At 35.9% G+C, this 25,546-nt stretch overlaps 1 protein-coding gene across 6 annotated transcripts in view; it reads left to right on the forward strand.

Moving 5' to 3' along the window:
• Positions 1-2,499: 2,499 nt before the first annotated feature.
• EPHA7 (EPH receptor A7) overlaps positions 2,500-25,546 on the forward strand; it is a 210,693-nt gene continuing 187,646 nt past the window's right edge. For 5 of the 6 annotated variants that reach the window (XM_024996777.2, XM_024996778.2, XM_024996780.2 and 2 more), the window contains exons 1-3: positions 2,500-2,816; positions 7,228-7,292; positions 10,816-11,485. In XM_024996777.2, the coding sequence (XP_024852545.1) occupies positions 2,720-2,816; positions 7,228-7,292; positions 10,816-11,485 (832 nt within the window). In that variant the 5' untranslated portion in view covers positions 2,500-2,719. The remainder of the gene's footprint in view (positions 2,817-7,227; positions 7,293-10,815; positions 11,486-25,546) is intronic. The other variant, NM_001192726.2, reaches the window with a different exon arrangement.

Genomic DNA, 25,546 nt, shown 5'->3' on the forward strand with positions numbered 1-25,546 from the left:
TAAAATAGGACAGTTTTGTGAACTAATTATTTTTTATTTCAATGGCTTCATGTACAAAGAGGTTTATAGACTTTGCTGTTAGTCAATGAGTCTATTGCTAATTTATACAGTTTTTATATATTAAAATATATACTGTATAAAACAGTATAACAATCATCCTTTCCTTGACTAAGTCATTTACTTTAAGTTAAATTCCATGACTTTTTCATCACTTACCTAGATACAAAAGAAAGAAGGTTGGTAAACCTGAAAATGAGTATCATTGTGCAACTCTGCAGGCAAAACTGTTAGCAGTCTGGCACGTGTGCATTTAATGCAAAGTCTCTTGTTTCTAAAAGTGAAAGCGAGGCTGAACATGCCTCTATGTCTGATAGAAGGGACACAATAAGGAGATTCCTTACACCACCTACACTCATCAGAGTGAAGGATGTTACTTCTTTGGTTTCCTGGTCTAATGGAAAGGTATTTGTATTCACATCACTGAGTATTAGTCATTCAATAGATGAAAGGAATATTTTAAACTTTAAAGGCTACCTTGGTGTCATTCTAAGAAGTGGGGATGAGACCCTGGGGAAAGTGTTGAAATTCTGGAGAATTATTTTAACTATTAGAAGTGGTTTAATATCTGTGAGTATGTGAGATTAACAGTTTTACTGCCTACATGTGGGGATCTACATTCTTAGTTCTAGTGTTTTACCTTACAATTTTTACTCCTTAAAGCACCCGTTTGTGTAAACACTGCTTAATCTCTGTAACAAGTGCACTCTACATCTTTTTGTCTAGTTTCAAGGTTACTCTATTAAGTGATTTACATTTTCCATGCATCTTCTAAAGGGCACTAAAGATGCTTTTAGTTATAATTTTTAAAATGTTTAATAGGGGTAATGGCTAGGAACAAGTAATATTTAAGAAATAAAATAGAGACCCAAAGATAGGTTAGAGGGGAGGAAATCTCATTTCTCTTTTCTTCGTAATTGCATTAGGCAAGTAAAAACTACAGGAGACAATTTTTCATAAAATACAATTTTAAAATCTAGGGATCTGTCATCTCTGAAAAGTCTTTGCTATAAATACCAGAAACAATTCAATTTACTTTACATATCCAGATTGAAAAGATAGGAAAAGTTTGGAGTCTTAGACGAGGTCAAACTTTTTGCCTCTCTTAAATAGAGGCAAATCATGAATGACAGAATTTTTTTTTTTTTTTTTAAAGGGAGGAAATATATATATAGGACAGGAAGAAAATGAAGCTCCTCTTAGACATGTGATCAAGTTACTAGGCTTGACCTTCGGATTTGATGATTTGGCAATTAAGGTTTTTAAGTTCTTCATCTTATTGTATTACCCATCTTTTGAATTGCAAAGTGTCTGAAACTACCTAACGGGAATGGGATTCCTCTAGGTAGTCGTCCTCAATATTTTAGTTAGACGAAATCAACCGGCGTTGTTGGTGACATTTTTTATTCTTAGTTTGCCTTTGAAAGGTAATTATTGACTAATTATTGAAAAGTACTCAATATGTGCGAAAGAGGTCTTGATCTTAATTTAAATTAATTGAATGCATGGTAACATTCTTTAAAATTAAATGTAATTTATGCAGCGAAGTGGAAAACGATCAAAGTGGGGGGAATTCCAGGAAAATCTCGGAAAATGATACGCATGTAAGAAAAACGTTTCGGAACTTTCAGAAGTTTCTCTTGCAGTGTTCTATTTAGTCCTACCACCTATCGGTAAACGATAGGGCGGGGGTGAGGGGGGCACATAAAACAAAAGACTTCCTTTCTCCACTCCCTTTTCCTCTGGCTCTCTTGCCAGAGCTTGTTGCAAACTCTTGGAAACATTGTTTGAATATAATACATTTGATTACTTTTATTCTATCAGAGATTGTGCTGGGTGGTGTCTAAAACTGTCTTTGGAGTCTTGTAGTAAGCCTTCAAGAAAGAAAAAGAACAAAGTTACCCGACCCGCGGAGGTTGTGAGTAACAACAACAAAAAAGTGAAAGGCACTTTACTTAAAGGCACAGCTCATTTCACTGTCCCGGCTCCGTGCTTGGTAGCTGAGAGAGCTTGCATCGCTCTGGTTTCTAAATGAGCGCGAGGAGCACTACTATAAACACGACTGTAAATTAGGAGGGTTATTTTAAGATTGATTTTGCTCCGCGAAAGCTGCGATTGCTAAAAGCCAAGCGCCCACAGCAGCACGCACCTCGGCTGCCATCCACGTCCTCCTCGGAGCATCCAGAGCCAGCCGAGAGCTCAGAACCTGGAGGGAATCCTGGATCCGCAACCTGACTCCGCTTGCCGCCGATTGGCCCGCGCCCCTAACCCAACCCCCAAGGTTGGGGCGGCCGTTTCGCTGGGACCCGCCCCTAAGCCCTGGGAATCGCCGCCTGGGAGGCCGGCTACGCCTGCCACTCAACCCGAGTGGCGGAGGCTCTCGGCTCGGAGCCCCGCCCCCTCCCCCCTAATTGATATTATTGGAGTGTGGAGCAAGCGGCCGGTCTGCAGTCGGAGACTTGCAGGCAGCAAACACAGTGTGAACGAAAGGAGGGGGGAAAATTTTTTTTAAAGCTAAACGTGGAGCAGCCAGCCGGAGATCGAGAAGGGGAATCAATGCGTGGAGCGCAATAAAAAATAAAAAGCCCATATACTTCGGAGCAAACAGCATTTAAAAAGCTACGGCTCAACTGAAACCTAAGATAAAACCTGCTCATGCACCATGGTTTTTCAAACTCGGCACCCTTCATGGATTATTTTATGCTACATCTGGCTGCTCCACTTTGCACACACCGGAGAAGCGCAGGCTGCAAAGGAAGGTAAGGTGATGGGAAAGCAAAGTTTGTTCTGACTTATTTATTTAGCTGTCTACCTGCAAGAGCCGGCTGGTCCGCGGGGCTGCCGGCCGCGCCTCTGGTGCCCGGCGACCCTCCCCCGCCGGCTCCCCGCCCCCTCACCGCTCCGGCCGCTCCAGGCTGGCCGGTGGCTAGCCGGGCTCTCTGAGCCGCCTGCAGCCCCGCGCCCAGGGCCGTTAGCCCGACGAGAGTGGGATTTCTGGCGCAGACTGTCCAGAGGGCGTGAGCATCAAAGGAAGGCGGAGGTGGGGGGGTTGGGGGGGGCGGGAGCTCGGGGGTGTGGGAACCGCCGACGAGCTCGTTCTCCCGGACCCGGGGCAGGTCAGATCTCTTCCTCTAGCCCTCTGCTCTTCCTCGTCTCGCCGTTCGTCTCACTGGGAGTAAGCTGTGGCCAGAGTTGGTCGGAGACCGGGGAGTGCAGCCTCTAGAACCCTGGCCAGCCCGCCGGCGAACGGCTGGATCCTTCCCTGAGGGGCCGTGACTTGTGTGAGCTCCGAACGCTCGGGTTACTAATGAAGTGCTCACTGCGTCGGAGGAGCAGGCGCGGGCCTGCGGTTGGCGCTCGGACGCCGGCGCGGAACAATAACGCCGCGGAGGTGAAGCAGCGGACGGCGCGCTCCCCGCGCCCCGCCGGCCTGAGACATCTCCATTCAGCGCGCGCCGCGCAGGTCCCGGCGGCCGCGGGGACAGTGGCAGACCAGCGGGCTCGGCCCGGCCAAGGGCGGGCGGTGGGAGTGGGGGTCAAGGGGAGGGGGATAAAGGGAGGGCTGGGACTGTGCAGTTGATAAAAAGATGCCGCCTGGGCGACCAGAAGTCCTCAAACCTCTGCCCCCACAGTTCTGCAGTTAAGGAATACGAGTGATCGAACCTTGCAAAAGACATGGACCCCGGGGCTAGTTCTGGTTCATGAGAGCAAGATTCTTTGGGGCAGCTAGATACGCCTGTATATGGCTTTTTCCTCTCGTCTTCTCCTTTGAACCATTGACAGAAGGTAAAAATACCTTTTGGTGCCTGTAGTTGGAGCTGGGGAAAAATAAATCCTGTCAATGGAAACGTCTTCTGAGCAGTGTCACAGTCTACCCACTCCCCTCCTTATCGTGCAGGCTGTACGTCTAAAGCTGATTTCCCGATATTGAAAAGCCGAATACTAATAATTACTTGTCCCTAAAGTGTGGAGGATGGAGGAAATCTGTTACCAGATATAGGTCTGTTACCAGATATAGGTCTTGGGGTCGGGAGTTGATAGGCATCGGTACTCGCTTCATCTATGTCTGAAAACTTCCTGATTTAGTGCTGCTTTTTACGATTCTCTTCATGGGGCCTTCTTTGGTCACTGAAACCTCTCTCCCCACCCCCGCAACCAAACGCCACCACCTACTCTTTGATCCAGCCTGACCTTCTGACCCCAGTTTCCACATCTGCAACCTGTGTTGATGCTGAACCCATTCAGAGCAAACCTTAACTTCCAGCTGTCGGTTTCGCTCTTGCAGATGAACAGACATCTGCTAGAAACACACAGCCATACACACCAAAATCCACATTTCTACTCGCGTGACATCAGAGAATAGGGACATTGAATCCTGCAAACTTATATTGATTGCTTAGGAATCTCGGGACCCGAGGAAAAGTTTGCACCGCCGGGGCGAAACCCCGAGTGCGAGCTAGCGCAAACCCCGGCTGGAGTTTGAGCTATAAATAACTGCATCACTAGGGGGAGAGGTTCCTGCAGTCAGAATGGCTTGCTCGCCCGCGTTTCTCTTCTGGGTGCGAAATACGTGGAGAGGATTCTGATTCTAGGAGGCCGAATTCTTTACATGCAGAAGTGAGCTGTTTAAAAGGTGGGCGGGGGTGGCGAAGGCGCTCCGCTTCTCGGTGGCGACTCACCCGGCGAGTCGCGGCGGTCAAGGGCTGCCGTTCTGGGAGCGAGCGAGCCCCGAGGCGACGCCGGGGCACCCAGGGGCGAGCGCCAGGAAGTGCCTGGAGCAGGTGCCTAGCTCTCTGGAGCGGATGGGAATGATTAGAGAAAGATGAGAGACCTCCTTTCTCCACTTTTTCCGCACATGTTCTCTCGGGGAGGTCGGTTCCCGCTACTGGGAGCGCGCATATAAGTCAGTCTAACGCTTGGAGGCGAAGTGCAGACGCTATATTTCCTCTCCATTAATGCCGCTGCCGCTGCCCCCTCTGAGGAGACGCTTCCCGATAGCCTCTCTCCTCCTCCTGGCTCCCTCTGGAGCTAGGGCGCCACCGGTTCCCTGGAGTGCCCAGGTCTGGCGGAGGCGTAATGGATGCTCCGCGCGGCAGGCGCGCCCGTCTGGCAGCCCCCGCCCCGCCCCGCCGACGGCCCCGCCCCGGCTCTCGCTGCTGCCCGCGCGGCCGGGTGCCGGCTCCACCGGCGCGCCCGGCATCTCGCTCCTCACCCGCAGCCCCCGCAGCCCCCACCCCAGCCCGCGCGGCGAGGGCTCAGAGTCCCGGAACCCGGGACCGCACGCCGCGTTCCCGATTGACCGCCAGGCTACGCCTCCGCGGGAGGGAAGAGAGGCTGGTGCTCCGAGCGGGAAGGCAAAAGCGCGCAGTTACCGGCTGGTCCAGAGAGCAGACAGCGGAAGGGAGACGGGCTGAATCTTTAAGAGCTAGTTAAACGCTCAGGGGCCGGTTTCCCTTTTGTTTTTATTTGCTCGTGTGTTTCTCTCTTAACTTGTTTGCCATCACCGCCCCACCTGGGTCCCTGGCTCTCACCCCAGGCTGTACCGAGGGGTAACGGAAAAGCAGTAAATCATCACTGTGCTTATTTCACCTTCAAAAATGACCCAAGAAAGTCTCCTGGGTTTAAAATTCACTTGTCACTATGAAAGACGGAAATAATAATAATAATAAAATAAATCATCTCTAAAGAAAAGTACATAGAACCCACATTGTTTGTGCATTTGAGGACAAAAACAAAATAAACTTTAAAAATCATTTACTATAAATTCAGTAGTCCAAACATTTATTGATGTTCCTAGTTCGAAGTACAACTTAGTATTTTAAAAGCGTGGCTTTTAAAATTATTATTATTATTCGAAAGGGTGAGTGCTATCATGGTCTCCCTGAGAGTCTTAAGTATAAAACATTTTGAGAAAAAAGTGTTTGTATATCTATATTCAGTTATAGGGAATAACCTTGACTAGTGTGAAGGAGTCGAACACATTATCAACTGTTTCTCTCTTTTCTTAGAGTAAACAATTTTCATTACCTTTAACACCACAGTGTTTTACTCTATTCATAGTTATTGAAAAGTTTATTTAAGCATGTATTTCATTTAAGTTCAAATTCTAACATTTTGTTGAGGTTGATGGAAAGCATATTTACATGCCTGAAAATATATTCACCATTATTTCTGGAAAGATTGATTCATTTGTTAAAATGCTATGGAATCATGGAAATATTTTTGAAGAATACAAACTCATAATTCTGAAACTAGTTTGAGCAAAGAGTGAATGCTTTAGGAGATTAATTGTCCTAAAAAGCAGTAAAATATATCAAATTGGAAGCATGGTATATATTAATGTGTGACATTTGAATGCATTACCTTGCATTATATTGTATTGTAAATGCATCCGGAGCATTTATTACATTTATATAAATATTAATTGCATTATACTTTATGGTAGCGTAAAAGCATAATATAACTGTTTTTAAAAGTTAAGTCAAAGTTTGAATATCCCATTTTGAGAATTAGCTAATGCTTTGAAATATTTGTAAATTTAAAAAGTAGAAATATTAAAAACAGATGTTTGAATAACCCAGAAATGTATCTTGTAAGTGATAGGCAATTTACTTTTCTCATAATAACACTGCTTAATATGATTTTTAATTATAGTCATTTTGGCTTAAGAGAAGACATTGTGTGTGGAAAGTTAAAAAAATAAACTCCAATTCTCAAAAGGCACAAGGAAATAGTTTTTGAAGAATAGTACAAGTCAGTGACTGAGGAGTAATATGGAATTATGCTTTATTATGTTAATGCTATTTTATTTGACAAAATTTAGAGCACTCAGTGGTTTACAGAATTCTTTATAATATATAATTACTACTGAATCAGTATGCATCACATATCATTTTTTTACTTTTGCTTTCATACTTTCAAGTTTCTAATTAATTTTAACATTTCAATTAAAAAATGTAAGTTGGTTTTTCAATGTCTTTCTTCCCTTAAGAAAGTGGAATATTTTTGTCAGGTGGGTCTATATTTCATCATTCACTAATATAAATAACTGTTTATACATTTTAAATCATAAAGTGATAATTGTTTTAAAAATTAGATTGACTTTAATAACTTTTACAAACATATTTTCCCTTTTCATCTAACATTTAGAAATGCAACTTTCTTTTTCAGTACTACTGCTGGATTCTAAAGCACAACAAACAGAGTTGGAATGGATTTCCTCTCCACCCAATGGGGTAAGTGCTTCTCCTCATAAAATACCAACCTCTGTTTTTTAAAGTAAGAAATAAAACCTCTTTCCCTTCCCCAGTGGAGTTATTCAGATTCTTCACATTTAAATTGTTTTGATTTCACATATCTTGTTCAATATTTTGTTGGGTTTATAATGAGACATTGAATTCTTGGAGTAGAGATGGTATACTTAGAACTCTGAAAAATAGATTAAAAAAAAAAATCTCTTTAACCATTATCTTTTGAGTTCTTCTGTGCGTGGGACCATATGTCAGTTTCCAGGCTATAAATGTTAACTAATTACAGAGAATATGCCTTTCATGAACTCATATCTCTTTAGTTACTTTATACTTCTTTAGTATAATCACCAGGTAGGTTGTGTGTAGTTCTTTAAAAACAGTAGGTAATCTGTTTTCCTCTTTTGAAAAACGTTTTAGCATTATTCAAAATATACATGAAAGGATAACTAAAAGTCTAATATGCTCAACATTTTAACATAAAATTTGCTATGAAATATGATTTGGATTCTCCAAAATTTGTACTATGTGCTACCTGTTCTTATTAATCAGAAGTGATGGCAGAGCAAGCACATATCAGAGTAAAAATCTGTTATAATAAATGAGTGAAAGCTGTCCAATAAAAGTTTATGAGAATATAAGTAGATTCTAAAAAACTACTGTTAAGTGTCATGTATCCAGAAAGATACATCATTTACTTAAATTTAGTTTGATGTCAATGTCTTTGGGTATTATTTTAATTGTGAAAGAGGGTACATACTTCATCCCTTACTAAGTAAAAAGGCTCCAAGAAAGGGAATTGTAATCCCCATTGTTACTTAAGTTAATCTTTGGTACAATGAAAAGTTTGGAGTCAAAGAGCCCTAAGTATAAGTGAGGATATAAAAAGTTTGCAAAGAATGAAAGTCTGAAAGAGATTTTTGAGTTTAAGAACATCATGAAATGAACATGTCATAAGCTGGAAGTTAGTTTAAAAAACGTAAAATGTGAACAATGCAAATCTGTTTAAAGTAGATTAGGTTTTTAAAATGAATATTTGAGATGCTTAAGATCATATTGCAGTTATCTGTATTGGTCAGAAAGAGCTATGAAAAAAATGACAAGTATTTTACAGATTAAATATAAAAAGTAGGCTGAGTTTGAAGTATGAATGTCATACTTAACCTTGAAAGTTGAATGGTTTCTGTGAGTAAAATAATATACATTATAGGAAGGCATTCACAAAAAAATTGAGCACCTTTCTTGCCAATGATAGATGTGGCCCATTTTCCACCCTTCATCAGTTAAAACAAATAGAGATAGAGGATGGTTTTTATCTCGTAAGGAGAAGTAAACTGATATATGTTTCTAATATTTCATCCATGCAATCCCTAACATGATGAACCATGACTTTCTGTGTTATCTTGGACTGAAATGGACATTTTATCAGTGCAAAATATCTTGAGTGAACTTAACCCTACATATCTTATGAATCAGCAGATAATATTAGACAATGATGATTGACAGTGTATTTCATGTATAAAATGGGTTGGCTTACATGTGGTTAAATATCTAACTGGAAATAAAATATTATTGATATAAGTGTCTAGAAATAATTTTATAAGCATACTATAAAAGCACACTAGCCAAACTAAGACTTCTTTCCCAGTGTAGAAATCACTGCAGTCTCTTAGTAAGATAGTAAACCAAAAGTTGCATTAAATGCATTCATTTTGTCTCAATCCATCTAAAGTTTCCCTTCAGGAATAAATTTTTAAGTAAGCATTAAAGTTAACTGAGTTTCATTGGTAGTAAAATTGATTTTTCATGCATTGAACAAAATAATATAATTGTTCTTAGAGCTAGAAAAAAGAGTTCTGCAGATGTATTCCTTTCTAATAATTTGCCTTGGCTTCTTCTAACTAGGGAATTGTTAAAAAGAGCACATTTATCCTTGGAGCTTTTCACTTTTTGGTAGATGCTATTACTAGTTTCACTTCTTTTAATAATTCCAACCTAATTAAGAGACTAAAATCTGCTCATCCAAATGGATGAATTTGGTTATATTTGGCTAAGAGCCATTCAAGAAGATTATAAGCAGCTAACTAAAATGGAAAACTATGCACTGCATTAACTAGTCACACACTTAAGTTGTGTTGAGTAAAAAGCTAAACATGATAATGGGCTGTTTGCTACTTTTGAGGACCTTTGATGGTGTGTATAATAAAATTGTAGCAAATATATGTCATCACAAGAAATTTCTGAATTTCAGGATATTGCTACTTTGTCTTGTTAGTTTTCTCAGAGCTACTTTTAAAAGTAGATATTAGTATTTTACAAAATATGTAAGGAAACCAATGTTTCTGATCAAGTTTTATAAATAAAACTCATTACCACATGCTTATTTTTTCCCATTTGCTTTTCTTGAAGCAGTAGTTTAAATATTGCATGCTATGTGACTTTGGATTAGAAGACTAATAGGATTTTATATTTGGCATTTCCTATTAGGGAAATGAATACAAGTAGGTGACAATTTCACTATTAAGGTATCATAAATACAAAGTTGGAAATTTTTTAATAATGGTAAGAAAGGACATAAACAACAATTGCCTTAGGCTTTTAGGTGAAATGAATTTATTAACCAATGAGCAATATAAATAATATTTAGCAAGGTTTAATAAGCTTTAAATTGTTGCAAATTTAGCTGAGCTTATTATTTTCCTTTTTTGTGAAAATAAATGAGTTTGCTGTAGTATATATTATATCAGCATATGAATGGGTATTTTTAAACATCAGATATTTTTCCTGTCAGAAAGCTTGTTACCTAAATGTGATTCAACGTTCTGGTTTGCCATGGACATTTTATTGTCCATTGAATCATACTTTTATAATTATTTATAGTTATGTGGCATTATGGACCATATTATATACAACACTGCAGTAAATAAATAGCTCTATAAAACATTACTCCTTTATATCTCATTTTGCAAAGATTGTGAAAGATTCCCCATTATGAATATCAACATGTTGTGAAATGCTCTTGCATTTCAGAGTACTCTTGGCATTTTCTTCCCTGTGTTTTTAGGTACTCTCTTAATTTAAATATAACATCAACACTTAAAATGTCAACGGAGTGATCAAAAATTCCGCCATGTAGCTGTATGTATATGCATTAAATGGTAATTTAAGTCATTTCGTTATGTGCTTTAGTCTATAAAAATCATAAGCTCAGTGGAGACATTGGCATAAGCAAACATGTAAAAAGCAACACTAATACACCAGCAAACAGATCTAAGCAAAATGAAAGATTTATTGTATGCATAAACAATATAAGCAACCTAAATGATGTTCTGCCACCAGGATGAAGCTGAACAGAGACTCATTCTAAAGGTTACATTGTTTGTCACCGTAGGAGTTCACCTCACTTTTTCAAAGATATGCATTTGTGCCACACTGAAGAGTCCTCAGGCACTTGCAAAACCCTAATTTTATTATTTGATGAATGACTGATGACCTTTTCTAAATTTTACAGTGGGAAGAAATTAGTGGTTTGGACGAGAACTATACCCCAATCCGAACATACCAGGTTTGCCAGGTCATGGAGCCCAACCAAAACAACTGGCTGCGGACTAACTGGATTTCGAAAGGCAATGCACAAAGGATTTTTGTAGAATTGAAATTCACCCTGAGGGATTGTAACAGTCTTCCTGGAGTCCTGGGAACTTGCAAGGAAACCTTTAATTTGTACTATTATGAAACAGACTACGACACTGGCAGGAATATAAGAGAAAATCTCTATGTCAAAATAGACACCATTGCTGCAGATGAAAGTTTTACCCAAGGTGACCTTGGTGAAAGAAAGATGAAGCTTAACACTGAGGTGAGAGAGATTGGACCTTTGTCCAAAAAGGGATTCTATCTTGCCTTTCAGGATGTAGGGGCTTGCATAGCTTTGGTTTCAGTCAAAGTGTACTACAAGAAGTGCTGGTCCATTATTGAGAACTTAGCTATCTTTCCAGATACAGTGACTGGTTCAGAATTTTCCTCTTTAGTCGAGGTCCGAGGGACATGTGTCAGCAGTGCAGAGGAAGAAGCGGAAAACTCTCCCAGGATGCACTGCAGCGCAGAAGGAGAATGGTTAGTGCCCATTGGAAAATGTATCTGCAAAGCAGGCTTCCAGCAGAAAGGGGACACTTGTGAACGTAAGTAATATGTGCTATTAAAATTTCTCTTTGCACTTTTTTTCTGTTTCAGTGTCAAAGATTTCAAGTAATAATGATTATTTGAACAGGTGAGTCAGTTTGTACCAGCAATCCGATTTGGTGGATTTTAAGCAAAGTCACTATTGAACTTATTGATGATTCGCTACAGTGATTTCTGCACTAAGTGTGCAATAGGTATTGCAGTAAATATTGATGATAGTGGTATTCCTTCCTAAGATTTAACTAACCCTGTGCTTGACGTGGAAGACAACAGTTGCACTTTGGGCTATGAGATTTAAGAAAGGAGATTGGGCAGAGTGAGGTGACATTAATTAGGATTGAATGATGTGTGATTCCTCTTGTTTTGAAACCCATATTGTCTGGACTCATGGGTAGCAGGAAAAGGGCATTGAGGGGGCTGCTAACAAGAGTTCTTCTAACAGACAAGATACATACAAATAGAGTTACACACTTAGAATTATTTTTTATAAGTACTAAAATTTCTATGCAAAAATCATCAGATTTCACTTGCTAAATCTCTGAGGTTGCTTCTGCCAAAGCTGTATTTCTTTCCAGGACTAAATAAAAAAAGGAGTGTTCCTCTGATAAGTCAAGTTTTAGGTAGACTACATTTTTGTGGAAGTGGGCCAAAGTAAAGTTTTAGTTATCAGAATATATCAGCTGGACATTTTCTGTTTTGAAATAATAATAGCATATGAATTTGTGACCTTTTCCTTTGTGTAATAAAACTGAATTTTCTCTCACATAGCTTTATGTAGTCATAATAATTGGCCAGTTTTTTTCCCATTTAAAACTATGTCCAGGGATATTCAAAATCAATAGATATTTTTTCTGTTTGTGAATATCCTGAAAATATAATCAGGTTATATTATGTCTCTTATAAACTAGAAAACATAATACATTACCCGAAATAACTTTTATATATTCTTTGTACCCCTAAGGCAGCTGTATAATTTTAATATTCGTACTTCCCAGTTAATTTAGAGGGAATTTTAGTGAAAAATAATTATTGTAACTAAATGTTTTTTGCTAATTTACCATGTGCAGATACTCTTCCATGTGCTTTACACAAAAGAGTTCATTTAATGAGATAGATAACATTATCACCTCTATTTTACAGAAAAAAAAATGAGGCTGTCAAGGGTAAAAGATTGCTTGCAGTTACTTTAGTAAGTAATTGTCCTAGCTTAGATTCGAACTCAGAATGTTCTGATTCCAGAGCCTGGACTTTTAGCGACAGTGTTGCTCTGGCTTCCATCAGAAAGCAGGAAGAATCATAGCAAGTATTATTGTTTCATTGCTGAACTTAAATGCCTTGGTTCTAGTTTGATATGTAAATCACATTACTTTCTTATAAAATTCTCATTCTCATAGAATGTTTCAAGAAATTAGCAAATATTTAGATCTGTGTTGTCTAGGAAGGTAGCCGGTGGCCACATGTGAATCTGAGGTTTTAAAAAATGGCAATTCTAAGTTAAGATATACTGTAAGTATGACTTACACACTGAATTTCAAAGTCTTGGTACAAAAAAAAATGTGGCAAACATCAGTAATTTTTTATGTTGCTTTGATTTTGAAAAACTCATACATTAGGAATATTGGGTTAAATCAATATAACATTAAAAGTATTTCAGTTATTTCTTTTTACTTTTTTTAATGTGGCTACTAAAAATGTAAAAATTGCATATGTGGCTTGTGTTATATTTCTACTAAATGCACTATTTAGATGGAATAACTGAATAAATATGTTTTTTCTGTCCTGATTGAAGTGTTAAATACTTCATGTGAATGGTCGCTAGCATATAAAATGCCTCTGACCCAGCACTCAATTATCATTCCTGCCATAGCTGACATTGTAAAGTGAGCTCTGAGCTAAACAGAGATGATGTATTCCTGTCCCCTAGACCAGTTTAGCAGCCTCCCTGGCCATTCCGTGAAGGAGTCAAACCTGTCTACCCACTGTCATCTTTTCCTTTCCCTCGCTAGTAGTATTTTTTATTAAGTAGAACATCCTGCAGGATGCATATGTATGGAAATCAAAAACTGATGGAGATTTATCACTACTAATAGGCAGAATGCTATTCCACTGGTAAGTATAGAAATATTCTTAGTGAATTCATCAATTCAGTGAAATGGAATGTTCTTATTGACTTGAGATTAACAACAGGTACTTGAAAATGATGGAGGATTCAACAATAACTATTATAAGAACATTTTAATGACACACTGTTACACTTCAGCTGTGAAAGCAGCCGGTTTCAGTAGTATGCAGATTTTGATTGATGTGAAATTGGAATTTAAAATGTTTGCACAATTAAAAATGGAACACATAAAAATTCATATAAAAGTGCACAATTAAATTTGTCTAAAAAGAAACTGGGAAATAACATTAAAGATCTTGTTCTTTTAAGGTTTAAAGAATTTTAAAGCAAATTATAATCTTTTTTTGTTTTATTTTGTGTAATTTAACTCAAATGATCTCTACATTTACTTACTAAGAAAATCAACCAGGAATTGTTTGACTTCTGTACTTCTAAGTATAGAATTTAGTATGAAAAGCAGTCTTTAAATGCAGTGAAGAGATATATTTTCCGAGAAGTCTCCAGTTTCTTCGAAATGACGAAAATCATCTCATTAAATGTGGTACTATTAAGATTATTTACATTCATTTATTTTGGTTTCAAGCATTGGAACCACATTTGAGTATCAAATTATTGTCGCCTGCAAACTGTGCCAAGGTGCTTAAAAATAAAGTAAAATTAGTTCACTGTCTTCTGCATTAATTCTGCATTGGAATAGGTGAAATTAGGTATTAATAGTGCTGTTGCTGCTACCGCTGCTGCTAAGTCGCTTCAGTTGTGTCCGACTCTGTGCGACCCCATAGATGACAGCCCACCAGGCCCGGCCGTCCCTGGGATTCTCCAGGCAAGAACACTGGAGTGGGTTGCCATTTCCTCCTCCAATGCATGAAAGTGAAAAGTGAAAGTGAAGTCGCTCAGTCGTGTCCGACTCTTAGCGACCTCATGGACTGCAGCCTACCAGGCTCCTCTGTCCATGGGATTTTCCAGGCAAGAGTACTGGAGTGGGGTGCCATTGCCTTCTCCCATTAATAGTGAGAGTTCATTAAAAACATGTGATTCAAGGACTCAAGATTCCTTCTTATGGTTCAAGCTAAAAGAGGATGTGTGCACTGTTTTGTCTACCACGTAACTTTCTTAATTTTTAACCTTAGTGATGTTGACAAAGGAATTAAATACCTTATACTTAACCATGGCACTATGTTCATTTGCAAAAACATTTCCCTCCTTGGCATAATTCCAACGCATTGCTGTGAGAGTACTTGCCTCTGGAATCAATCCAGGCCTGCCTTTATAAGTATTTCTCCTGTTTCCTTTCAGTGATCCTGTTAAGAGTTTGAAAACAAATTTCAGTCCCATATTGAGGAAAACTAAAGAGTTTGGGAGAGGATGGTAGTGAGTCCCTAGCCAAATAACGGTAGTTAGTCACTTAAAGGCAAGTTTATCTGGGCACTTTCTAGAATGGCAGCCTGTTGTGATGTATGTTAACAGTGTAGTTTGAAATATGGACAATTATGAAAACTGATTACAGTTTTCATCAGTTGATGTAAAAGCTTTTATTTCTTTGTGATTTTGGAAAACATAATTCAATTTTGAAAACCACATGTTTCTCAAATCTACTAGTATATGGAGAACTTCTAATATTTTTATATAGTATTTTTATGAAAATATCTTTACACTCATTTAAAAACATAATTCTAGATAGCATGTTGATTATCAAAAAGTCCTTTTGAAAATATTTAGCATATCAGTTCCATCACAACTACTGTGTAAACTAGCCAGTATATTTGGATAGAAGTGTATTAATTTAAAAGAATGAGAGCAGATTTTATTTTACATATACAAATATCTCTTGAAGACTAGTAAAATTGTATTCTGAAACATAGCTTGAAATTTTTAGAAGTTTTTTTACAATTTTATTTCATTTAAAAAGTATTCTCAAAGTGTAGAACTTGTTATTATAACTTAAATTTGTATAAGTAATTTGCAGCTCACACTGAAAAATCATGGTCATTTTTCTCATTTAATCCGTATTGCACTGCTAAGAGGTGGAAAGTATTTTTTTTCTCTTTCAATTTAGGAAGAAACTGAAGCTTAGGGATATTAATAAATAACAAAATTGGCTGAGAATCCAGGATCCTGTTTATCAGTTCAAGTCCTTTATTTCCCTAATATATCACAACGCTTCCTAAAATTTATACTGAACTTCAACCATTGGATTTTAGTTACTGAAGAAGTAATGAAATTTTATTCTAGGTAGGGTGACCCTAAACCTAGTTTTTCTGGAAATAATTGTTTTACTTTTTACACTGTGTCTTTTTGCTTTTAAAAATGTTCTGATTTGGCTGATAAAATATATGGTCAACCTAATTGTAAAAAATCCAAGGATGTGATGCAGTTTACATGCACATACATTGGCACTACTTGCATTATTTATATTGCTTAATTTTAATTTCCTGAATTAAAATGAAGATTTAATAGTTTTTGATGATTTCATATAAAGGAAAATTCAAATAATCATAGGTTTTCTAGTTTTTATTATAAAGTATTTCCCTAATAGTTGCTTCTTAATATTTTCTATATACCATTATTTTATTAACATATAACTTATGGATATAGAACAAATGTTATATATTACTTGAAGAATTAAAACATTCATTAATTAAAACACTCATTCAATTTAATGGCATTAATAATAGTTGAAATCTGGTTGTTGATTTTGAAAACTGTATTTTCCACAGAAAAGTAGCAATTTGTACCATTACTTTGACATTTACATTTGACAGTAACAAATATATCTTTATGATATATAGTATTTATAGTATATAAACAGAAATATAAGGTACACTACAGAGTTAATAGCTCAGATGCTGAAGTCATAGCTTTTAAATTCTGGCTCAACATCATACCAGGTGCAAAAACTAGGACAATCTTCTAAGCCTTAGTTTCCTTAAGTATAAAATGGTGCTAATAAAAATAGTACCTGTTTCCATAGAATTCTTGTCAGAAGTGAAAGAAATAATACGTGTAGAAACCCTATCTGGGACATAGCAAATAATCAATGAATGCTTGCTGTTGTCTCATTATTAATAATGCAACAAGGAGTTGTCTAAGTAAAGAAATTTTATGGCACTGGGTAAATGAACATGTTTCCAAAGACACAGATAGTTAAATATCCTTTAGGTCAGTAATCTCATCCCTGGTCATTTGCTGAGGAAGATATATCAATGAAAGAAAATAACTTTTTATATAACCTTTCTTCCCACCAGCCTTGTTTATAATTTGAAATATTAAAAATAATCTAATTGTCCAAAGTTAAGTGCATCCTCTTGATTGAACTTAAAGTATCAGCAGTGTGATGTAGGAATTTTGTCATTTATTAATAATTTTAAATGGAAAACAAAGAAAAATATGTTATATATACTGATATTTAGAATTATGAAAAATATGCATATGAAAAAGAATAGATAAGAACATAAATATCACAGTGAATGTGTCAGATTGCTGAAATGGTGGGTGATCTTTTTTCTCTGTGTTTTTAAAGTATCTTGAGATTAAAATTTTCTAGCAATGTAAGTTTTAGGTAACCTGGTAGCTTATTCAAACACAACTTGAAATGTATCTCCAAAATATGGGTTTTTAAATTAACATCTGTATAAAATCGCTCAGGCAATAGAACAGCAGTAAATCTTTTAAATTATTTAAAAGAGGGGAGATTCACCAAAAGGCATTTAGTAAATGCAGGTCATAGATTTTGTTGGTTTTTAAATTATAAAAAGCTGGCAAGAGCTGTTTTAAGTGTTTCATTTTATTAATTCATTTAGTCTTATAGAGAGGCATTCCTAACTCAATCTGGTGGGTAGGCACTTCTATTACCTAGTTTTAAGGAGAAAAACATACTTAGAAGTCTTTAAAATGTAAAAGTTATACATTCTGTATATTAAATTAGATTTACATAAATTATATTTATACACATTTTTATGTAAGAAAACCAAAGCACAGCGAGGGGTGGGTTATCTACCTAAAATCACACAGCACATAGACTGGCCAACTGCCATTTAATCAAGGTAATCTGACTCCAGAATCCCTGCCCATAACTAATACAGTGGATCATATCTTTATAGATGAGCATTTATCTATCAGAAAATTTTTTTAAAAAGATAAGATTTTTTTCAGGATGTCTTAAAAGGTGATACAAATTTTCTTCAATTTATAATAATTTTAAAATACTTGTATCTCTGTCTTTCCCAAACATTCTAAATATTTCATCTGCTTTGCCATTTTCTATTCCAGTTCTTTTATGGAACAGTAAGAATGCACTTTGTAAAATGCGACAGAGACATTGTTACAGTATTACTCAGAAAGCTTCAGGTTTCTAATAACCAATAAAAATTCCCCATTTTTTACAGTGGCATTTTATTCTTTTCTTTCAGTCACATAATTTATCATCCTTGAGAGCTGTGTTCCATCTGCTTGATACTGGTCTCTTGTTCTACCTGAAGACATCTATAGATGTTTTTAACATTTGGTCCCCAATAAACAGAAATGCAAATAAACCATCATGACCTCTCACAATTACCTATTATATCTTAATCTCACATATCCCCGGTTTCAGCAACCTCTCTTCCAAATTCTGATGTTAGAAACTGGCTGTACTTCCCCTGGTTTTTACCTTGCCTTTTTTCTAACCCACAATGCCACCTGCCCTGTATCAGACTGTTGAAATTATGCCCTTTCTTACAATTTCAAATTAAATGACATTTATACCTTGTTAGCAGAGCAGGCAATGGCACCCCACTCCAGTACTCTTGCTGGAAAATCCCATGAATGGAGGAGCCTGGTGGGCTGCAGTCCATGGGGTCGCTAAAAGTCGGACAGGACTGAGCGACTTCACTTTCACTTTTCGCTTTCCTGCGTTGGAGAAGGAAATGGCAGCCCACTCCAGTGTTCTTGCCTGGAGAATCCCAGGGACGGGGGAGCTGGTGGGCTGCCGTCTATGGGGTCACACAGAGTCGGACACGGCTGAAGTGACTTAGCAGCAGCAGCAGCATACATTGTTAGATGATCCCACTTTGTGGATTCCTATAAGTGCTTTGCCCTTTACCTCTGGAGATCATCATATATGGTCTGATTTTTATCATTGTAATTTCTTTTTACAAATTCTAAAACTTAACAACCAAAATCTACTTATAGTATGCTACCTATATTTCACAGTAGCTGACACAGTTCCTTGCACCACCCAAATCTTCCAGTAAATGTTTATCAGATTTCTTAAAGACTTTGAGAAATTTGGTAAATATGCTACCTACTCCAAAGGCAAATATATTCTATTTCATTTTGCTCATAGCACACAGCAAGTTGACATGCAAAGAATAAGCAAACATGAACAGGAGTCTGCTCCAGACATGAGGAATTTATTTCTATGAGGATAATGTAACTACTTATATGTATTCATTGTGATATTGCTATTTTCTATTTGTCCATTATCTTTATGTTTTTCTTTTTAACTTCTCCATCTCCCTCTTTTAATGAAAGGAAAGCCATTTCTCCCTTTATACTAACATACTATCTATGTCTTAAGAAAAAAGCCTGATAGATTTTCCAAAATAAGATCTTGAAGTTTATCTTACATGGCAAAGTGGCGTTTGTTTTAAGATTATATTGGTTTTCTTCCAAATTATATATTGTAAATATTATCTTGATTTGCAAAAGAAATGAAAAATAATACAAAGAAACAAAACACAAGAAGTCAATTCCTAAACTAACATTTCACTCTATATATTGGAAGTTAACATACATTCAGTTTCATGTCCAAATGTATTTCTGCTATTTGAGTCATAACTATATTGTGTTACAATTTTTATACTCTTCTTAAAATTATTAATTTTCAGAACCTTGTAGTACTTTTTTAAAAGGCTTTTTGAATAGGTAATTTGCAAGATCTGGAACAAGTGCCATCCATGTGTGCTCTGGTCCCAAATTTTGCTTTTCCCAGGAGCAACTACTGTTAATCAGTTTCTTCTGTCCTTTGCAGAGATATTTGTTAACAATTTCTTTAAAAATATGGAGAAGGATCATTGTGATACTTAATAAGAATCATAGTACAATTTCCTTATAGAACACTGTAGACTTCATTTAAAATTATACTGTTTTTTACTCATCTCTAGTCATCTTTGTATGTACCCAGAGTTCATTGAAATGATAACTATTCAAAAAATAAAGAAGGACAGAAAGAAAGAAGATCTGATGAAAGTGAGGAAAATTAATCAGAGGAAAGAAATATGAAATTAATATATGCAGTTTAATTTCATATGATTTAGAAACTCAGAATATGATATCAAATGATTTCTAATTATCCTATCTTCATATACCCCTTTATATTTCTAGTAGAAGTTTAAATTGGCATCAGTTTCTAGAAGCTAATGTTAAAATTTAAATTATTGTTACCTTAAAATGTTGCAATTAGTTTGATTTTTTTATTGAACCTTGAGTTGTTTTCTGTAAGATAATTATCACTAATCTACAATAGATTTTATTCATAATAATATTATGTATAATATAGTTATTTTGTGCAAATAATGCTATTATTTTAATGGGATAAATTTAACCTAGCCATTATTTACTATTTTTCTCTATGAGCATAAAAATCTGATGCAGGATTCAGAGACGAAAACTTCAGACAATCCTTTATCCAAATTTTCCTCAGAGTTAATTTATCTCATCCTATGCAAAATATCACACAAATTCATTTTTATGAAAGCATGTCTTCACTAGGATAGTCACATAGTACTGCTGCTGTTAAGTCGCTTCAGTCATGTCCAACTCTGTACTATCCCATAGACGGCAGCCCATGAGGCTTCCCTGTCCCTGGGATTCTCCAGGCAAGAACACTGGAGTGGGTTGCCATTTCCTTCTCCAATGCATGAAAGTGAAAAGTGAAAGTGAAGTCACTCAGTCGTGTCCGACTCTTAGCGACCCCATGGACTGCAACCTACCAGGCTCCTCCATCCATGGAATCTTCCAGGCAAGAGTACTGGAGTGGGGTTTCTCCTCACATAGTACTAATACATGTTAATTCATATAGTAATAATATGTGGGAAGTAGAAGAGTACATTCACATGTAATATGAGGATTGGCAACAAATCCAATAACAAAAACAATTCACCCTTAAGTTTAGGTCAGATTAATGAGATAAAGTCGTTAGTTTTTGTTTTCTGCCTATAATATCAATCTCATTAAAAGTTTAGAATCCCTGTGTTTTTGTTTAGTTGCCAAGGTGTGTCCAGCTCTTTTGCAACCCCCTCTCTCATTGGGATTTACAAGACAAGAATACTGGAGTGGATTGCCATTTCCTTCTTCACAGATCTTCCTGACGCTGGGATAGAACTCACAGCTCCTGCATTGGCAGGCAGATTCTTTACCACTGAGCCAACAGGGAAGTCCAAATCTGTGGGTACACATGATATATATTAATCCGTAATAATAGCATTTCACAGGAACCCAGAATAATATATCAATTGAAATAAGTTTACATTATTTTTCTTAACTTTTGTGGTCTTATTAAGAAGTAAGGAAGGTTTATTATTTAGTGTTTTTTGTTTAGTCTAGGGTCAATCAGTAACGTAGAAAACAGGGGAAAATACAGTTTGGGGCATAATAGTTTGAAAATTTTTAATAGTTCCATTTTGTGTATTATGTATTTTGAATTTTTAAATTTAGTTCATTCACTTATTTACTGTTGATAATTATATTATCTCTTGCTTCCAATATATTAGAAAATTAAGAGGCTTTGAAAGGACACGTAACCGTGGTTTATTTTTTGTTTCATGTGTCATCTAGTTAACATCTCATTTAACCTCTTAACTATGCTGGTGTCAGCCTCGGACCTGCACTGAAGCTATTAGCACTGAAAGAGCCTTTCAAAGAAAACCTAGATTCAAGGAAGGATATTAACATTGCAATGCTTTTATTAATAAAATACAATATTGATCACATAATTTACATATCTTATCTTTTTCACTTTTCAGAGTTGCTTAACAATTTGTCATGTTAATATTACCTGTTATACTTTTTAAGAAGATCATTCTTTTAAAAGAGAAATTAAGGGTGGGAGTGTAAAGATGCGAATAAATCTAAAAATCACTAGATATAATAAAAGTTTTTTTCTGAGAAAAATAAATTATTAATTCACTATATTAATCTATGTTTTCCAATGATATATATATGTTCCAATGATATATATAAACATATATATGTTCATTTTAATAATAGTTCATTATTTTAGCTAAACAGTTCCCATATAGAAGACACTTAATGGTATTAACTTACCTAAAAGATATTAATTAATGACCTTAATTTAACTAGTAGATGATCTAAATAAACCTAAGTGATTTCAAAAATGTTTTTTTATATCTTCTGTCTTAAAAGGTGAAATAAAGTATACTACATAGTGTTCTTATTTTAATTGACATTTTGCTGTAAAGTAGTTTTATCCTTGAAAAGAGATGTGAGATATGTATCTTACCCACTCAAATGTATAAATTCATTATAGCACAAATGTTCTGTGGACATTCTTGTACTCCTTGAGGGTATACTCTCCTCCAAGACAATTAGAATCACAAATTCTTGAAGGTTGAGTGTACCTTAAAGATTTATCAAAGATAAATTGAAGAGGTTTTTTTTTTTTTTTTGAGAGGATTGTAATAAATGGGACAACTAAAAACCTCATTTATAGTTATAACAGTTTATTTATGACAGGTCTCAAGGTAAAATCAGAACTTACTGTTTCCAGTCTTCTTTCCACTTCAGTATCACAAACACACAATACATATATACATACACACGCATATACAGAAACATTGCCCACCTCGTCCCCTACCAAGAAGAAAACATGCAAGTGAACATAATGAAACAAAAAAATAAGATTATTGTTCTCTTTGACCCATTTTTAGATTTCTGAATTGCTGTGCACTAATCTCTTAATTTATAAGTACTGAATAATTAAGATTCTTTTCTCTGTGGAAATCTCAGGTGACAGTTACAAAGAGGCTGAATACTCATATAGGATATTCTTGGATTATTGCATATTTTAAAAAGAAAAAACTAAAGTAAAGCTGCCTCAGTAATGTCTTTAAATTTTGCTTCACAAAGTAAACAATTTATAAACAAATTTTTGTTTCTTTATTTTCATGTAGATTATATTTCCTCTACTATGAGTGAAAGTAAATTTCACTTTTTTTTTTTTTAACTTACTTAATTCATGTAGTATTTTACCAGATCCTAAGAAGGAGGATTTTTGCAAATAATGTGTTTCAGATATTGTGACTGTTGTGGGTAAATATATTTTAAAATGAGAACAGCGAACACCTCTTACATTACCAGAAATCTGGAATTTGGGATGCAGCAGAAACTCTGCTGTATAACTTTGTGGTTTCTGTCTAGATTTCCCTCTGAGAAACCTATAGACTTTAGCCGCCGCTCAGTCTTTTCAAGGACAGGGGACAGTCAGGCTTCATGAAAATCTGTTTCTCAAACTGACCTCTAAAATTAGCACATGCTAACCTTAGACATTCAGCTTGTGATCTGAAGCTAGGAAAACACGTGGCTCCAGGTTTAGTATATAGAGACAGTATTTGAGTTTGCAAAGAAAACCTGACAGGAAAATTTAAATTTGCTTTTTCGACCATGTTTCTTGCTGTGTCTAATGTTTATTCTGCACAAACATTATGTACTTGAGCACTGTGTGTTTCAAGGCAGAACATAATGGTTTGTTCATTTTACCCCTTTGTAAATCTTTCCCATAAGAAGACATTGCTACTTACTCCAAATTCAGAGAGCTCTCCGTTGATTTTCAAGATTATTCACCAGGTCATCACTGTATGTGTAGTCACTCTTCTTTCTAATATTCTTCAGTCATCATTCAAGGTGGCAAAGTGAATGTTCTTTCCCATTCCAGCTCCCTCTGATTTCCCTTTTATTTTCCCCTCATCTTTTCCTATAGTGGCATAGACTTTGAAAATAGCTTTTCATTTACCATTGAGAAGGTTCTCCACTCTTCCTGGGTTTAAAACTTTTTAGAAGGTATTGAAAGTACATCTTCCTTCCCTCCTCTGTGTTTTTATTGATGAGATATAGCTTGAAACATTTTGCCCTTTTACCTTTCTAACATGACAGTGATTCTATACATTATAATTCAGCATCATTCATATTAAATAAAGAAATTTAGACCTTATAACTATTGCTCATTTTCATCGCAAAGTTTTGGTCTCATGATGGTATATCTTTCTGTTTTGAGCTATTATCTATCCTTTCACGTTTCTGGTTGAATTCTTAAGTATGTGTAACAGGAAATCTAGTTTTTATCTCTTCCATCATTGATAATGTTAATTCTTTGCAAACGTACATAAAATTAAGCTTTTACTATTGATCAGAGAAAGATGTTTTATAATGGAAAGGTATAGTGGTAAATTAAAAATTAAAACCACAAATCACAGTATGTGGCGTAATTTGTATTCTAACTTTGTTTTTTTTTTTTTGAGCTAAGAAAATAAACCACACTTTTGATCAATGTTGAAGGTTATTGTCCCTTTTGTAACATTTATACTGTATCTAACTCTAGAATTACCATTATCAGTACCACAAAGGAACAGTCAAGATGTGTATATGAATGCTTAATCAGTTAAAAGTTGTCAACCCTGATATTTTAAAAAAGTTGTAACAATGACTGTTATGGTATGCTTGAATCTGAGAAAGAGAGATGGAGACACTAAGAGTGTAGTAATAATCTAAAAAGTTTTCCTGCCAGGAAGGCAGATTAAGGGTACATAACAGAAGAGGTGCAAGATTAGGATACTGACACAACTTCTTCTGATCTTTAGTTTTTTAAGGATCTTCTGTCTTATATACTCTATTACAGAGACAACAAACTACGTGTTAGGTCTGTAAAAGACAGCATACACATTCAGGAGGCTGTGAATACAGCTCACTTAAGCTCATATGATACAAGCTAAGACAAGGTTGATTTCTTGAAAAGCAAAACACTGATGTATACCAGAGACCACATTAAGCACATCTTTTATTGCAGCTACTTTTAAAAAACCATTTCCTAATACATGATTTAAAAAAAAAAAAAAACAACACAGCAAACAAATGCAAAAACCAAGTCTGCTTTTGCATATTGGCTAATCTGCACTGAAAAATAATGTACATTTTATTCATGTAAACCTAAAGGGCATGGTTATTTATTATTCATTAATGTCAACAGATAACTGACTGTCACTTGCTGTCAGAGTGGAATCTGATAGAATGCTGACATTGATTGATAGACATGATCCTGAGAATCTGTATGGACAGACTTTTTAGATCAGTTCAACAGAAAACCCAGATTGGATATGAGGCATCTTTTTTTTTTTTTTTTTAAAGCGTATCCAGAATTCATTTGATTTTCAAGATTAGTTCTAGGTTTTTAGTACCACAATTATAAAATAAGACTACTAACTGATTTGATTTTAAAAATAATTCAGGCTGCTGGTGCTTCTTCTGGCTCACATTTTGGAGCAAGAATTTTAATTTTGTTCATGCTGTCTTATAGAAAGAAAAATCAATAAAATAAATTTTAAAAATTGATAGCTGTTTTGCATATGCATACCTGAAATAATTGAAATTCTTTGGGGAGATACTGTTTTCTTAAGAGAGTAAAAATTAAGAGTCATTGAGGTACCATATATAAAATAAAAGAGAACTGTGTTCTTAAATTTCTCCTTGAATATCTGTCAGCACTGTACATTTTTAAATGAACTCCTCTCACTAATAAGTACACTTCCTTTAGAGAGAGTTGTTAATATATTTAGAACAAAATGTTTGGCTCCAAAGATTTTAAGTGATGATTGTTTTTAATCATAATTTATTTTCTCAATTTGAGTGAAAGCACCAGCACTAAAAATAATATGCAGAATTCATGGTT

The sequence above is a fragment of the Bos taurus genome, chromosome 9 (assembly GCF_002263795.3).
Source record: "Bos taurus isolate L1 Dominette 01449 registration number 42190680 breed Hereford chromosome 9, ARS-UCD2.0, whole genome shotgun sequence".
Lineage (NCBI taxonomy): Eukaryota > Metazoa > Chordata > Mammalia > Artiodactyla > Bovidae > Bos > Bos taurus.